The 17,195-nt window shown below is 41.0% G+C and overlaps 1 protein-coding gene across 1 annotated transcript; it reads left to right on the forward strand.

Moving 5' to 3' along the window:
* The first annotated feature begins 684 nt into the window (after positions 1-684).
* Positions 685-4,384, forward strand: LOC122005688 (sphingoid long-chain bases kinase 1-like). Its single transcript, XM_042560810.1, has 5 exons — positions 685-925; positions 1,715-2,288; positions 2,889-2,982; positions 3,065-3,102; positions 4,150-4,384. The coding sequence occupies exons 2-5, from the start codon at positions 1,971-1,973 to the stop codon at positions 4,291-4,293; spliced, it is 594 nt and encodes a 197-aa protein (XP_042416744.1). The 5' UTR covers positions 685-925; positions 1,715-1,970; the 3' UTR covers positions 4,294-4,384.
* The last annotated feature ends 12,811 nt before the right edge of the window (positions 4,385-17,195 follow it).

A 17,195-nucleotide genomic window follows, 5' to 3' on the forward strand; every position in this document is an offset into this window, starting at 1 on the left:
CCTCCAGAAGATCCATGCGTAGGGAAATAAAAATTACTACATATACTAAGTTTTCTAACATGATAGTATTATACCTTTGTAGCATGCTCACGGACTCCCGACAGCTTGGATCACAGCACGATCTCACGTTCGCACCTCTATGGTATCCACACGAACAAGTATTTGTTTGTCTCACAAACTCACAAAGTGGAGATGAAACCACCTAAGGTTGTGCTAGCAACCTAGAGAAGGTTTCGGCCAAGAGGAGAGGAGAGGAAGAAGACAATGAAGAAGTTACAAAAATGAGAGGAAAAATGGCTTAAATATTTTCATCCAATGAAAACACTTAATATGCATTAATTCCATTAATGAGCCTTAATGATCATTCACTCTCCATTAAGGACACATTTGAAAACCTCCACAACAAGAAAAACTCTCATAGACATCGGTGGAACAACAGCGGTTTTAAGCAAAAACCGATGTTTTTGAGTATTTTACACCGATTTTTCTAAAAACCGATGTCTATAAGCGCAGATTTTTGCTCATAGACATCGGTTTTTTAAGCCGATGTCTATGAGCGCCTTTTTTTCATTAATAGACACCGATTTTAACAGCGGTTTTTAAAACCCGGTGTCTATGATAAAATAAAATAATTTAATTTTTCCATCAATACTTAGCCGAAATTTGCAACACTTCACTCTTCCCTCCAAACCTAAACCTATATCGCGTCGTCCACCATATACCGTCAACGCCGCCGCCACTTTCCTCCTCGCCACTGACCGTCCGACTATCTCTCTCAGCCTCATCTCTCTCCCCTTCCTAGATCGACGCCCCTTCCTCTCTCGATTAGGATCAACACACGACGCCCTTGCTTCTCCGTCCAACCACACCGCATCTCCTCAACTCCTCCCTTTGGGTGAGAAGAGGAGCCCTTCTTCACATTCTGGTAATTTTTCCTTCATTCATCTCCGGTCCAACATTCATTGCCACCGCTGGAGTCCTCCAAAGTACTCCAGACTAGTTTATGTGTTTATTATTGTGCTCGATCTGCTTTTGGTTGCTTTGTTGTGGATACCCCCTCTCGAGCTCCGTATTAGATCTCACCCGATCGGCTCCGTTGCATTGAGCTATGGCACCAGGTGCATCTCTTTTCTTTGTTTTGTCTGCGGCTGAGACGTTGTCTTGAAAGTTGGTATTGATGTTGTTTCTTTTACTCCGAGTTCGTTCTTCCAGAGGGATTCGATTTTTGTTTGTTTGTTCATTGGATCCTTTGAGAAATTAAATTTGGGTAGTGTATTTGCCGTGGAATTGAAGGTTTCGTTCTGTGAAGAGATTAATAACGAATGGATTGGCATTTCGTTGTTCCGATGGGGGCAAAAAAATATCTTTTGTTAGGTGTAGTGTATAATAGTAGGTTTAGGGTGACCTTGAACTGTTTTAATAGGGATCCTTTCTTTGTTTACTAGTTTTTTCTCCCCCTCTAGCTCCAACAACGATTTGGTTTGCTGGTGATATTGCTCTGGGCGGAGAATTTTGCTTGTTGAAGAATTAGAGAATGAGACAAATATTTGGGCATTAACTTTTTCTCGGAGATATTTTGCTTCTTTTACTCATATTTGTGCTCCATTACTTCTTGTATAATTTGGTGAGAGTAACTCATTGATGGCTGATCATTTCAGTGAATCTTCTATTATCTTTTATTTTTCTGTTTGAGGAATTCTTTTTAAGTCTGTAGGTCATGAATATAAGCTATGTCTGGGCAAATCAGAAAGTAGGCACTGCTCCATGTTAATGCTCTGAGTGATGCTGAAAGAAGCACGAGTTGTGTTACCACTCAGACTTGTAAGAATGGTCATAGACGATTACCTTTTGTGGTCACTAGAGTAGATCTGGAAAAGGGTCGCCAAGAGTGTCAGAATCCATCTGTTATTCTGGCACGAGGTAAATTAGCAAGAAAATGACATCTGCTTATAAGAACTGCAGGAAGACCTATGTCAAAATTTGAAAACCTGCCTTTCCTGAAAAAAGAGGCTAACGTAAAATCTTTGCAGCAAACGGATGCTCATGTGACCAGTGACCATCCTTTGAAGCTTAAAGAGCACAGATTAGATATTGGAGATGAAAATTATGATTTGTTGGGATATGAAGTTTACTCTGGGAAACTTGTTCTAGATAATAAAAACAAAGGCACAACTGCTGATGAACAAATTGGATCAAGGATTGGAAACTCTGATAGTATTGATGCAAAGCTTTCAAGCAAAGCCCTAGCTTGGGGTTCCCATGTGCTACATGTTGGCGATGTCATATCGGTGAGTTTAACAAGCTTTTCTGTTATGGAAAAGATTCTCTCATGCTTTCTGTAAAATCCCACTTTTTTTTTTTTTTGATAATTTTGGCCCACTTCTGCTAGGTTTCATATACGGTTGGTTTATGACATTTTACTGTTCATGCATACCCTCTCAGAAGGAGATCATGTGATCTTTCTTGTTTTGTGAAACCTAAAAAATATCAAAAAGATTTCTGTTTTGTAGCATCTAATCCATAGGAAGCCGTAAGGTGGGTCTAGAGCTTTGCAGATCTCTAATGCTACATAAACTGCCTGTCACATCCAATAGTGTCTTGCAAGAAGTAGTCTACAAATGTAGTGACATCTGAGCCTCTGTATGTCATTCTATATATAAAATGCAAAAGTCAACCAAGGATATTAGTGATTTTGAATCCTCGTTCTGGGCATGGTCGTTCCAAGTAAAGTATTCCATAATAAAGTTGAGCCAATATTTAAGGTGTGACAGGTCTTCTACATTCTTGACTAGAAAATAGTAGAAACTAAAAAATTGCTTCAATTATTGAAAATCTAACACTATTATGAATGTTTAGGCTTGTTTATTCACTGAGAAACTTATTGACAGCTTGTAGGCTTCGAAATGGAAGTGGTTAAAATAGAATATGCTGGTCATGCAAGAGAACTTGCTTCCACTATAGAAATCAGCACCTACCCTGATGGTATGCTAGCATAGGTTGTTTTGCTTTGATTTACACTTGAAAATGAAAAAAGCTTACTGTCTTACTGCTGAAAATGTCTCAGGAATAGTATGTGTTGGAGGAGATGGCATTGTGAATGAGGTACAATGATTTTGCTTTCCGCTATTTACTCATCTTGTTTTGTGCATTGTATTTGTTTGGGTAAGTTAAGTTGATTAAGAAAATCATTAGATGCAATAATAGAAATTCCTTGATATGTGTGCATAATAACTAGTGCCAAAGGCCAAAAAAGTTTTGCAAAATGTCGGTCATCTTCTTCCACTTCACTCTAGCACTTTTTTCACCTCCAGCTCCTCATTACTCGACAATTGTACATATATTTCCTTTAACCTGATTGATTATTTCTTTTTAGTGATCACCCTCTTATGAGTTTGTCACTAAATTGACCAATTTAAATGGACAACTACTATGCAGAACTAACTTTATGCCTTCCTGGAATCTTATCAACTTTGTGCTAACACTTTTTTCTCATTTGTAGAATTATTGCATCTCCCTTACTCTTTGTAAAATTTTATTTGCTCTCTTGCTTTATAAGTTAATTTAGGTGGTATGCCTCTCATAGCGATTCTTTTATTCACTTTCTGTACATATTTTATTTTTATAATTTGTACAGAAAGCACAACATGATTTGCTGAAAATTAATATTTTTTATACTTGTCTACCCTGCCAGAACTTTGATAGAAACCATGGAATTACAACATTGTTGAAGGCAATACATTGGGTTGTGAAAATTGATAGTTGAATATCTGGTGCATTGATATATCTTTCTTTTTTTTTTGCTGTAGATTTCGAATATTATAGGGCAGGAGCTGAACTTACATTTTAGCATCTTCCTATGAGCATTTTGAAGTTGATCAATGATGTTGCAATTATTTTGTGACTGCATGATCTATATTAATAGGTCTTCTTTACGTCTCAACATTTTTTGGTATTAGATCAATTATGAACTCTATATGAACTTTGACACCAACTCTCAATGATGCCAATAACCTACTGGCTTCCTAAGGTTCTTTTTCTTAGTCTGTTTGTCATCTGCCCGATAGTTCACCTTTCCTGTGATGTTATATAATTCTATACACCAAGCATTAGCTATTTGAAATTTGATAATTAGCTTACATGATCATGCAGGTACTTAATGGTCTTCTGAGCAGAGATAACCAAAAGGATGCACTTTCTATTCCAATTGGCATCATTCCTGCTGGTTCAGAAAAATTCACTATTTTGGACTATTTTGGGGGTCAGGGATCCCCCAAAATATCTATTATCTTTTGATGTTGTAAAAAGAATATTTGTATATTTTATGGATACTGTTGTAAGAAGAATATTTGTGTAATTTGTGGATACGGACTTGATGTGTACAATATCTATTATCTTTTTATGTTGTAAGAATAATATTTATGTGTTGGTTACATGGATATTGACTTGTTTGTATAATATCGATTTTTCACTGTTTCGGAAATCGAATCCGTGTCGTTAAACAATACTGATATTACAGCGATTTTCCACCCCTGCTAAAACTAGTGTCATTAACTAATATTACATCGGTTTTACACCGTTGCTGAAACAGTGTCGTTCAGTGATACTACACTGGTTTATAATCGATTCGAAAACTGGTGTCGTTAAGTGATACTACACCGGTTATAACCCGATGTCTAAAATGGCAGATCTTTTACATCGCCTTCATAGACATCGGTCGATTTTGTAATAGACAGCGGTGGGAAACCGATGTCTATGAGGGTTTTTCTTGTAGTGCTCTCATTTTAAATTTTGAAAATTAAATTACATGGTTCATTGAATTCAAAATTCAATAAATTTCTCCATTAAGCCTCACTTGAGTCTAACTCAAGTCTCCTCACTTGAGTCTAACTCAAGTCTCCTCACTTGAGTCTAACTCAAGTCTAATTCACTTGAGTCTAACTCAAGTCTAATTCAATCGAATCTTACTCAATTAATCTCATACAATTCAAATTCAATGGATCACATTTCATTAATTTAAATTGACTCCTTGAGTCTAGTTTGAATTGGACTTAATCCAATCATTAGATCCAATTGAGTCTAACTCAATAAGTCTAATTCGGATAAGACTTAATCTAATGATTCATCATATGAACTCATCTCCAAATCTACTTGTTATTTGTGTGTGACCGAATAGGTTCTCATAACGTTGGCAATGCACCCAAATCAATATTTAGATACATAAGTAATGAGTGGCATCTAGCAAGGCATCATTGCTACCCAAGTGATGAGAAAATCGAGATCTGACTTAACCTGTCCGTGGCTATTATCTTGTATAACTTTGTTCCTCTATTCTTGATATCTAGGTTGATCAATGAGGCATAGACCGTGTCATCCTCTTATCAACCTTTGTGTTTCTTGATCTCTAAGTAGACACACTCAATCAAATAAGCTCAATATCTCATATTGACTCATTTATGCATGGTCATGCTTTCTTGTGTCCTACTAATCAAGGAGCCTACAGATATCGCTTCTATCATATGGAAGGGATAGATCCCATCTACATCACTCACATCCCTCAGCATAATTCATTGCATACCTAGTGATCGACTTTATTATCCACCTTGTTACAAGTGACGTTTGCCGATACCAAAGTACACAACTCCTTATGTAGGGAACCATAACGACTTCAGGTTTAAGGACCATTCATACCAATAGTCATATGAGAATATTTATGACATTCATATAACGATCCATGAAACATTCTCATGGCAGGTCATTCAGTATATATTCTCTAATATATACCCATATGACAACCTGATATCTCATATCCATGACTTGTGAGATCAAGTCATCCGTTGACCTACATGCTAGTCTCAACACATTAATATTGTCCTTGTATATTAATGCTCGACTAGGAATAGTTAAGAGTAGTGTTCTCTACAATATCTCTCTATCAATTCAACCAATTGATATACTGTAGATAAGAACCTACTGCCCAAGGATATTATTATACTTATTCAATTGGCACTGAACTAAAATAAATATAATAACCAACTTTGCCTTTTATTAATAATGATATATGATACAAAATGAGCCCTTTACAATCATCTTATAATCAGTAATAGGGCTAATACTAACAAGAACTTGGGTAAACTCTTTGGTGCGATCTTCACGTGGTTGTGTCGAACTTTAGTTAGATACCCTACAAGAATGCAAGCATGAAGTTAGGTAGATGAACAATGCATAAGGACATTGACTAGCATCATATTGACACCAAAATTCTTGTGTTACGCCCCGGGGGAGTCCCTGCCAGAAGAAATTTTGACACCATCTCCCCTATACGGGTGACAATCTAAGACATACCTACAAGCCCTCTTGGCCACAAAAACTTCGGCCAACACAGTCAGAACATATATATAAATATATAATAAGCAAGCACCCACGCAGTTTAATAGTAAAAACTAAACCTAAGCAACGATAAGGAAATCATCTCAAATATCCTATTCAACTACACCTATAAACTCAAATCACCAGCATACATCCAAACCTACCTCATCTGCCGTCTGGGCAGGCATGTAGAAAGATATACCAAATGAAAATCCATCGATAATAAAAGAACCATACAAGATCCAAAGTGCCAAAAGATACAAGTCTGAAAACATAGATGATAACATAATAAGAAAACCAAAGAAAAGGTCCAAAACAAAAATCCTCGCAATCTGGAAGGAGGACTAGTGATTGAAAATCCTCCCGACAACCTCAACCTAAAAATGGTAATATCAATGGGGTGAGTCAACTCCTCAGCGGATAACTACTGACATGCATAGTAAGAAATAACAACTAATAATAAATATGCATACAATATCCTAGATCAATATCATATGAAAAATGTAAAACTGTAAGGATCAGGAGTATTTTTACTAACCAAGACCTAGGTATAGGGATAACAATGTCGTCAGACCGAGAGTATCATAAATCTTGTATGCATGTCAAACATATGCATCCACCAAATATGTAGCATATAAAGTGCAACAAACACATGCAATAAATGCAGTCAGTGTATATGATGCAACATGTCCTGGTCACCCTTGATGCCAGTCAGCCGTCTCACACACGATGGTGAGACCGACTGGGTAGAGCTGTGACAACCGTGCACTCTACCATCACTGCTCCTGAGTGATCGAGTGGACAGGATGCTGTCGGAGTACACCTATCCTCCTTACCCCAAATCATAAGTGGGGGAGCACAATGCTCTCATCTCCTTGAGACAATCCAGAGGAGGGATCCCTGCCCTGCTACCACGCTACGTCACACTACCCATGAGTGGACCAGCGGAGCCCTTGACAGAGCAACCTGCTACAACACACCTTGCCTGAATAAAAACCACTAACACATGAGTGGTTGTGTATGCATATCCATGTAACTGGCGATGTGCTCAACAATAATGGAGCCAACAATCGCACAGCATGCAATCAAGCGAGATGATGCATGTCACTAAGCATGAAAATATCCTGATCCAATCCACCACTACATAATGTGTACCAAAAAGGTATATGGATCAAATAGAATATCCTAGGTACACAGGTCAGGTAAAATAAATCAATGTCCTGAATATAATCAGGCATGATATGTCATTACCTTAAGGACATAAATAATCAAAGGAACATGAATGCAAAGCAGGTAATAACTACAGCATGCTCAGATAATAGATAATGACATACCAATGCAGAAATGAACATAAATATTAATACTCGTTAAATATTACTATGTATATCAAATGACAATATCTTAAAAGATAAGTCAAAGTACCCGCCTCCAATAAGAGGATTGTATCCGAAATAGATCCCTCGTCGAGACACCGTCTCGAATCAAAGTCCTGTAATATCAAATATATAATTTTAGCTAATTCCGATATGTATCCAGTAGCTAAATCAAATTCTTATTAAACCAAGAACCCTAATCCACATCACACTATTATCATCCTTTATAGAAATGCAATAACATCAAGACTCATCCAAGTATGGATGATCTGTCGGTGATCCACAGCAGGAGACAACTTGCTACCAGTAGACCTGACTGGAGCGAGGTTGGAGCTGTGGATTTGCAAAGCAATTTACCCTAAAGAACATCAATACATCCACAGCTAAGCATTAGATCCAATTACTAATGCATAACCACTAAACCAACTATTTACCCCTAATCGACCCTTTTCTTCTGGCCAGAACAATCTCGTTTTGGCCGGTACAAGGTGGGCAGAAAGATTCTGGCCGAAATAGAGGAAGAGGTCCGACACTAGATCTTAGGGTAGAAGACTCACTGGAGAAGAAAAACAGGTGGTGGTTGGCCGGTGATACCATCCCAATCCCTCTAAAACTCTACATGGTCATTGGAGGGAAGGCTAGGGCACGGGAAGAAACGACGCTGCTCGGGTTGAGAGGCGACAGAGAGGGTGCGGCGGTGGTGGAGAACTAGGGCACGAAACAAAGATGGGCTCCGATGCTCGATTTCTGGTGGGCTCCTAGTGTCCGCGAAGAGAGGCAAGGAGGCTCGGTAGGCGGTGGCTCGAGCGTCGTTGGTGCTGCGATGATGAAGGAAAAAGGGAGATCTAGGGCACAGGTGGCGCGAAAAAAGGGGAAAAAGGGTCGGCGTATCGCGAGCTTCGGGAGGAGAGGGAGATTCGACGTTGGCGGCGTGAGGAAGATGAGGATCGGGTGAGGAAGAAGGAGAAGAGAAGAGGCGTGAGGCCTCCCTTGGCCACAACTTAAATCGCGAGGAAGAATAAACCGTTGCATGTGGCGCTGGGTAGGAAAAGGAGGAGACGACGTCGAGCAAAGTGGGAGGCTAGGGCACGCGGGAGGAGAATAGAAAATAAAGAAAAAGAAAAATCAAACTTTTCCATGTTTAAACGGGATAACTTAAACAGGCTTTCCCGGGGCCCAATATTTGATCCCTTTAAACTCGTCATATGAGTTTCGAACAATTTTCAGAAAATTTCTAAAAAGTCCAAAAAAATTCCCTTATGGTTATTCGCCCTTTTTCGCTACTTTACATTCTCCCCCACTAATAAAAATTTGGTCCCCAAATTTTTGTTATTACCATCAGCAAGTACTAACAATAAATAGATAGTATAAATGCTGAGCGAAAATTAACTCACATACCTCAAGTGAAAAGATGGGGGTATCGAGCTCGGATCGTATCCTCGAGCTCCCAGGTAGCCTCCTTGTCCGACTGATGCTGCCATCCGACTTGAACCGGCCGGATAGTCTTGTTCCGCAGTTGACGCTCTTTCTGATCTAGAATCCATACCGGAACCTTCTCGTAGGTAACGTCAGGCTGAATAGGAACTGAGATATCTGTCAGCACATGTGCTTTGTTGGATATATATCTCCTGAGCATAGACACATGGAACACATCGTGAACTCCTGCCAGGGACAGTGGTAGTGCCAGACGATAAGTTACTGCTCCAATCCTCTCCAAGATTTGGAAAGGTCTAATATATCAAGGAGCTAGCTTACCTCTGAGGCCAAATCTCTTCACCCTTTTCGTGGGTGAAACATGCAAAAAAACATGGACTCCAGTAGAGAACTCTGGGGGTCTCCGTCTTCGATCAGCATAACTCTTCTGGCGGTCCTGTGCCTCTGACATCCTCCGTTTGATGGTAAGGACCAACTCTGCCTTCTGCTGAGCTCTATGAGCCCCTATCAGCTGGGCCTCCCCAATCTCCTACCAAAGGGTGGGTGTCCGACAAGGCCTACCATACAACGCTTCAAACGGTACCATCTGGATAGTCGAATGGAAGCTGTTGTTGTAGGCGAACTCTACCAATGGCAAATGGTTCTCCCAACTGCCTCCGAAATCCAATATACAAGACCTCAGCAAGTCCTCTAGAGTTTGAATGGTCCGCTCTAACTGTCCATCAATCTGCGGATGGAAAGCTATAATGAAACAGAGCTGAGTGCCTAAGGTCTACTGTAGACTCTGCCAGAATCGGGATGTGAACCGAGGGTCTCTATCTGAAATAATACTCAAAGGATCTCCATGTAATATGATGATCTTTCGTCAATACAGATATGCCAATCGATCCAGGGAATCAGTCTTCCGGATCGCTAAGAAGTGCGATGATTTGGTTAATCGATCAACGATTACCCAAATCGCGTCATGGCCTAGTCGTGCCCTAGGCAAACCCACCACAAAATCCATGGTAATGTGTTCCCATTGCCACTCAGGAATAGGAATCCGCTGAAGTAATCCGGTAGGTCTCTGGTGCTCAGCCTTCACCTGCTGACAGACAAGGCATCTAGCTACAAATTCTGTGATGTCTTTCTTCATACCGTTCGACCAGTAGGAACGCCTCAAATCTCGATACATGTGGGCCCCGCCTGGGTGGATAGTAAATCGAGAGCGATGAGTCTCTTGAAGTAACTCTTCCCTGACCGGGTGAGATGGCGGTACGCATAATCGACCTCGGAAATATATAATACCCGCAACATCTCGGGTGAACTCTATCTGCTGCCCTTAAGCTATTTGGCTGCCACTGAATTGAAAATGTTGATCTTCAGCCTGGGCCTCCCGGATCCTCATCCTGATTTACAACTGAGCAACTATAGTATCCAAAACACCTCGCTCTGTTTGTCCCTACTCCTCAAGGCCCAATTCGGAGAAACCCTAAATAAAGTCCATAACTGAAGCTCAGTGGCAAGCCAAAGCCCCTCTGGACTTCCTGCTGAGTGCATCGACAAGCACATTTGCTTTCCCTGGGTGATAGGTAATGGTACAGTCATAATCCTTTAGGAACTTTATCCATCTCCTCTATCGGAGATTAAGTTCCTTCTAGGTGAAAATATATTTGAGACTCTTATGATCCGTGAGAATCTCAAAGGTAATGTCGTATAGATGATGCCGCCAAATCTTCAAAGTAAAGATGATGGTGGCTAGCTCCAGATCATGTATAGGGTAGTTCTTCTCATACTCCTTCAACTGACGAGAAGCATAAGAGACTACTCTGCCATGCTGCATCAGAACAACACCCAAACCCTGAAGAGATCCGTCAGTGTAAAGTACGAATCCATCCTCTCCAGCGGGCAAATCCAACACCGGAGCCGACACTAATCTCCGCTTTAGCTCCTGGAAGCTGGTCTGGTAGGCCTCAGACCACGTGAACTTTATGCCTTTCCTTGTCAGGCATGTCAGTGGCATAGCTATGCGGGAGAAACCCTCGAAAAAACATCTATAATATCCTGCCCATCCCAAGAAACTACGGATCTCCTATACTGATTTCGGCTACTCCCAACTGGTACTCCCAACTGGTGACAACCTCGATCTTCTGAGGGTCTATTGAAATACCTCAGCTAGAGACCACGTGACCCATAAAACTGACTGAAGATAGCCAGAAGGAACACTTGCTAAAGTTCGCATATAGCTGATGTCATCGAAGAGTCTCCAAGACTGTACGAAGATGTTGCACATGTTCCTCCTTGGAATGTGAATAGACCAATATGTCATCGATGAAAATGATAACAAACTGATCCAGATACTCTAGGAAAATGCGGTTCATCAAATCCATAAATATCGCTTGAGCATTGGTAAGTCCAAATGGCATTACCAAAAACTCATGATGGCCGTATCTGGTACGGAATGCTATCTTTTGAATATCAGATTCTTTGACTCTCAGCTAATGATATCCGGACAACAGATCCATCTTAGAATACACCCGATGTACCTCTGAGCTGATCAAATAAATCCTCGATCCGAGGTAAGGGGTACTTATTTCTAACGGTCACTACATTCAGCTCAGAGTACCATTCTTTTTCTTGACAAATAATATCGGAGAACCCCACGGAGAAGCACTAGGGCATATAAATCCCCTGTCTAAAAGCTCCTGGAGTTGAACCTTCCGTTCATTAAACTCTTTTGGTTCCATACGGTAAGGAGCTTTCGATGTCGTCACGGTTCTTGGAATCAACTCAATAGCAAACTCCACTTGCCTTCTGGGAGGCAAACCTAGTAACTCCTCTGGAAATACATCCACATACTCTCGGACTACTAGAACGTCAGAGAGTTGAGAACTACTGCCATCTTCAGTATTAATCAAAGATAACAGAAAACCCTGACAGCCATGTGACAGCAGCTTCTGAGCCTGAATCGCTGAAATAGTCGATATGCTGTCGTCTCTGATGCCAGTAAATTCCCACGAGGGTTGATTTGGAGGCCAGAATGTGACCACCCTGATATGGCAATCAACAGTGGCATGATATACTGACAACCAATCCATGCCAAGAATAATATCAAACTCGACCATTTCCAGTACTAAAAGATCTACCGTAAGTATCATGTTGCCAAAATCTAACGGGCAACCTGTTGGGTGCTACACGGAGTTCCGTTCTATTTCCCCTGTATAAAAATTTGTACAAGCACAGAACTTTTCCTAGCAACCCATGTGTTCTTAAACTTGGATTGGAAATGAAACTTAACATTTTTACTCCAAGTTCAAACCATGTGTTCTTCATAAGTTAAACTTGGATTGGAAACGAAACTTAACATTTTTACTCCAAGTTCAACTCATGTGTTCTTTAGAAGTTAAACCATATTATAGAAATTAATTAAATATTTATTTCAAGGATTGGCTTTTAGGTCGTTGGCGAGGCACTCGACCTTCTTAGTTATGGGATCATCCACCACTTCTTAGACAAAGCCTTTCATAGAAATTGAATATTGAAACTCCTCACAGTAAACCCTAGGTTTAACTAAAGAGACCTCAATCGAAGCACAAGATCGAAACATAAAATTAAAGCACAAAATCAAAACACAAAATTGCTAGCCTCTTGTGTTGGTATTTCAGGATCCATATAAAGAAAAAACTAAACTAGTTCACAGCGGAATAAAGAATTAGTTGTATCTTTCCTTGTAGCTAAAGACCTCTTGATCTTCTGCTGTATTCCTCTCCTCTTCTTGGGCATCGTGTGAGCGAAAATCTACCAAGATGAAGACACCTGACCTTCTCCTTCTTTTCCAAGCTTTCGGCCACCAAAGAATACAAAGTGAAGAGGCCTCCTCCTCCTCCTTCTTCTTCTCCTCCAAGCAACCGACCACCAAGGTAGAGTCTTCTCCAAAGGGGTGGCAGTAATGAAGAAGAAAGGATGGATGCCACTGACCTTTAGGGAAAGAAGACAATAGAAGAAGGGTCGGCCACACAAGAGAATAAAAGAGGAGTCTTAGGTAGTGTTTAGAGAGCATCTCCTCCTCCTCTTTTATAATCTTTGCTAGCGGCTAATAAGGAAAGTTTTTAATAAAATTTCCTTTTATTTGCTATTGTGGATGGTTACAAAAAAGGAAAGATTTTAACAAAATTAAAATATCTCTTTTAAACCATTGTAAATAGCTATAAAAGGAAAGATTATAACAAAATTTTATTTTAAACAAAATCTTCCTTTTATTCCTATAATGGTTGGTTATAAAAAGGAAAGATTTTAACAAAATTAAAATATCTCTTTTAACCATTGTAGATAACTACAAAAAAGAAAAGATTTTAACAAAATTAAAATCTCTCTTTTAATCCATTGTAGAAAGCTATAAAAGGAAAGATTTTAACAAAATTTTGTTTTCAACAAAACTTCCTTTTCTCTTCTTGTATGGCCGACCCCATGCTTGGGCACCAAGCATGGCTTGGCCAACCCACATCTTGGGCACCAAGAGGGCTTGGTCAGCCCCTTTCTTGGGTACCAAGCAAGGATGTGGCCGACCCCTCATTTGAGTAAGAAGGAAAATCAAAACGGGTGAACGCAAGGCTTTATAGAGGCTACATTAGGGGCGGAGAGAAGGAATTAGTTTTGGCCTCCCAATGAGCTTGAGCTTCCTGTGTTCGACCTGAACACCCAACTCAAGTTCATCAATAATAACTCATACCACTAAAGAGTTATTATTAAACTACCGCACCAATCCCATATTACATTATGGGCTCCTTCTTATCATGAGTGCATTAATCTCCCTGTGTTTAAGATATTGAATGCCCATTAATTAAATGAGTTACTAACAACTCACGTAATTAATATCTAGCTTCAAGAGTAGTACCACTCAACTTCATTGTCATGTCAGACTAAGTCCACCTGCAGGGTTTACATGACAATCCTTATGAGCTCCTAAAGGGGACATCATCAACCTAGATAACTAGGACATAGTTTCCTTCTATAATCAACAACACACCATATAAATAATATTATTTCCCAACTTATCGGGCCTATTGATTTAACGAATAAATCTCACCCATTGATAAATTAAAGAAATAAATACTAAGTATATGTGCTTGTTATTATATCGGGATTAAGAGTACGCACATCCATAATAACAGTGGTTATATTCTTTTATGTAGTCAGTATAAAAAGAAACAACCTCAAATGGTCATGCACAATACACACATAGTGTACTAGTGTAATTATATAGTCAAGATAACTAATATCAAATTACACTACAACCATTCCAATGATTTGTCCCAATTCATCTTGGTTGTGAGCTACTATTTATAATTTATAAGGAACTGATAACATGATCTTCTGTGTGACACCACACACCATGTTATCTACAATATAAATTAAATGGACAACTGTATTTAACTAAATGCAGACATTTGACCAATTTGATTCTCATTTCAAAATAAATGTTCATACAAAAACCTAGGCTTTTAGTATACATCCTAACACAACCTCTGACCTCCTAGGTGATGTCCAAAGTATCACCTGATGGTAGAGAGATAGTCAGTCGCTGTGGTCTGAAAGTGGGTAATCTACCAATCTCCCTCATAAAGGTACAGGATATAAAAGAATGCGAGCTACCAGTATTTATCAGCATATCAGCAGATAAGGCATAAATGAAAATCATACCGCAAAAAATGGATATGTCGGCCCGCTGCACATCCTCTCTGGTGACCACATGAATCCGTCCAGTCTACGGCGGAGGAGGAGGTGGTAGCGCTGCCAGCGGCGGTTACATCTGAGCAGGAGCCGGCCACTGAGGCGGTGTTGGATACGGGGCCAGAGGTGGAAGTGAGGGCTGCGACTAATACTGTACTGGTGGATGTGACTGCATCTGATACTGAATCAGAGGCTAGGGATGCGGATACTGGACTAGGGGCTGAGGCTGTAGCTGATATAGTGATCCCATGATAGAACTCTGTGGTACTATGAGGGCACTGGAGTGCTCCTGTCTTTGCATGGCATAAGCAGCAGCTGCAGGGGGAGGTATCCTTTACTAGCGATGCGAAGTTTGGGCTCTGTGCCCACCTCGATGAGTCCCTGTCTGACTGAGCTGAACTCCATGAGCAGAAACTCCGGAAGCAATATGCTGAGCCTTCAGCGAAAAATCTCAACTCATGTGCCCAAGAAGTTTGCAATAATAGCAAACTACCTGTCCTAGGGTGCAGGCTGATGTGGTGTGCTCTCTGGACCCACACCGGGCACAATGGATGTCACTGGCGGGTTGTTTCCGAGTCTGATAAGGAGGCCAAAAACATCCTCATGAAGACCGCCTAGACTTCTGAGGTTGACCAGATGCCCTAGAAGTCCCTTGACCTGTCTGACTGCGATCACTCTGCTGCTATGTAGCCTATGGCTACTGGATCTGTCCAGATGTCTGATCTGTCTATTTCTTTTTCTTATCCGGCTATGCTTTCTGGTAAGCTGACTCTATCATCAAGGCTCTGTCCAATGTCTCTATGTAAGAAGAATTACCAAAATCGGCAATCTTTACTTGCAGATGTCCATCTAGTCCCTGGACAAACTGTAGCATGCGGGATCTGTCCTCAGCAACTAATTCTGGACAAAACCTGGCCAACCGATTAAACTCAGAATTGTACTCTGTCACAGAGTGGTTGTTCTACCGCAGACTCAGAAAATCCTGCCGGCGAGTCATCTGATATGCTCGTGGGCAATACCAGCTCTCAAAAGCCTCTCTGAAACTCGCTTAGGTAATATTCTGCTCACCTATAATGGAACGTTGCATATCCCACCAAGTGTCGGCCTCATCCCGTAGATGGACAGCAACCAGCTCCGCTTTCTCCCACTTGGAGCAAGCCATGTCAAAGAAGGCTTGCTCGATGGTCTCTATCCAGGACTGGGCCACACTCGGATCATTCTCTCCTCGGAATAGTGTGAATCGACTCTTCATCGACTTTGCCAATGCTGGAATCCAGGCTCGTGCTGCGACAATATCAGTGAGGTGGATAGGGATCGACACAGGAACTGGAGGAATCATTGGAGCTGGTGCTACAGGTGGTACCGCTGGATATACCGGGGGAGGTACTCCCGGTGCTGCTGCATAAGCTGGAGCATGTACCACTGGTGGTACTACAAGGTCGATACGAGTGGCCGTGACTAGAGGTACGGTAGGTGGTGGTACCAGAAATGGAGCAACCAGTACTGCTAGTGCGGGTGCTGGGTACACTGTAGGCACTGGGGCGTGGGTGCTACTGGTGCCGAGTACATGGTAGGTCCAGGTGGCAGTGATGTCAGGTACGCCGCAGCCTCTGTTGGTGGAGGTATCAGGTTTGCCACGGGTGGTACAGTGTATAATGTATGGGTGGGTACCTCTAACGAAGCCATCGGAGTTTGAGAGCCTAACACACCCGTAGTATCTTCAGTCTGTCCCTGACTGACAGACTCAACCCCAGTAGGCATCCCTGGCGAGTCCGTTGCCAGAGATTCTAAAGTCCTCTTACGTGGCCGTCCAACACCACGTCTCGCCGATACTGCACATGTAGATTTCCTCATATCTGTTAAGTTATAACTCAGATATTACCACAAGTAACAAAAATTTTAAAATAACCATTTTACCTATTTGCCGTCTGGAGATGTTCCATCGCTGTCCAGTCCCCAATTTCATAACCTCAGAATTCCGTACGAGAAAATCGACGGAAACCCGTACAAATCTGAAAATAAATACCCAAGTTAACTAGCAAACTTGGGCTAACTCTCAAATCCAGAACGCGAAAAGCAAGTATTATGACCCACTCTGATACCAAATAAATTGGTATCAGATTATTTAAAAAATCCAACACACAAAAACTTGACTCGCCATAACTAAAAATATGAAAAATCAAGCATTAGAAAATTGGCTCTGATACCAAATGAATTGTCATGCCCCGGGGGAGTCACTGCCAGAAGAAATTTCGACGGGTGACAATCTGAGACATACCTACAAGCCCTCTGGGCCACCCAAACCTCGGTCAA

Source organism: Zingiber officinale, chromosome 7B (assembly GCF_018446385.1).
Source record: "Zingiber officinale cultivar Zhangliang chromosome 7B, Zo_v1.1, whole genome shotgun sequence".
In the NCBI taxonomy this organism is placed as follows: domain Eukaryota; kingdom Viridiplantae; phylum Streptophyta; class Magnoliopsida; order Zingiberales; family Zingiberaceae; genus Zingiber; species Zingiber officinale.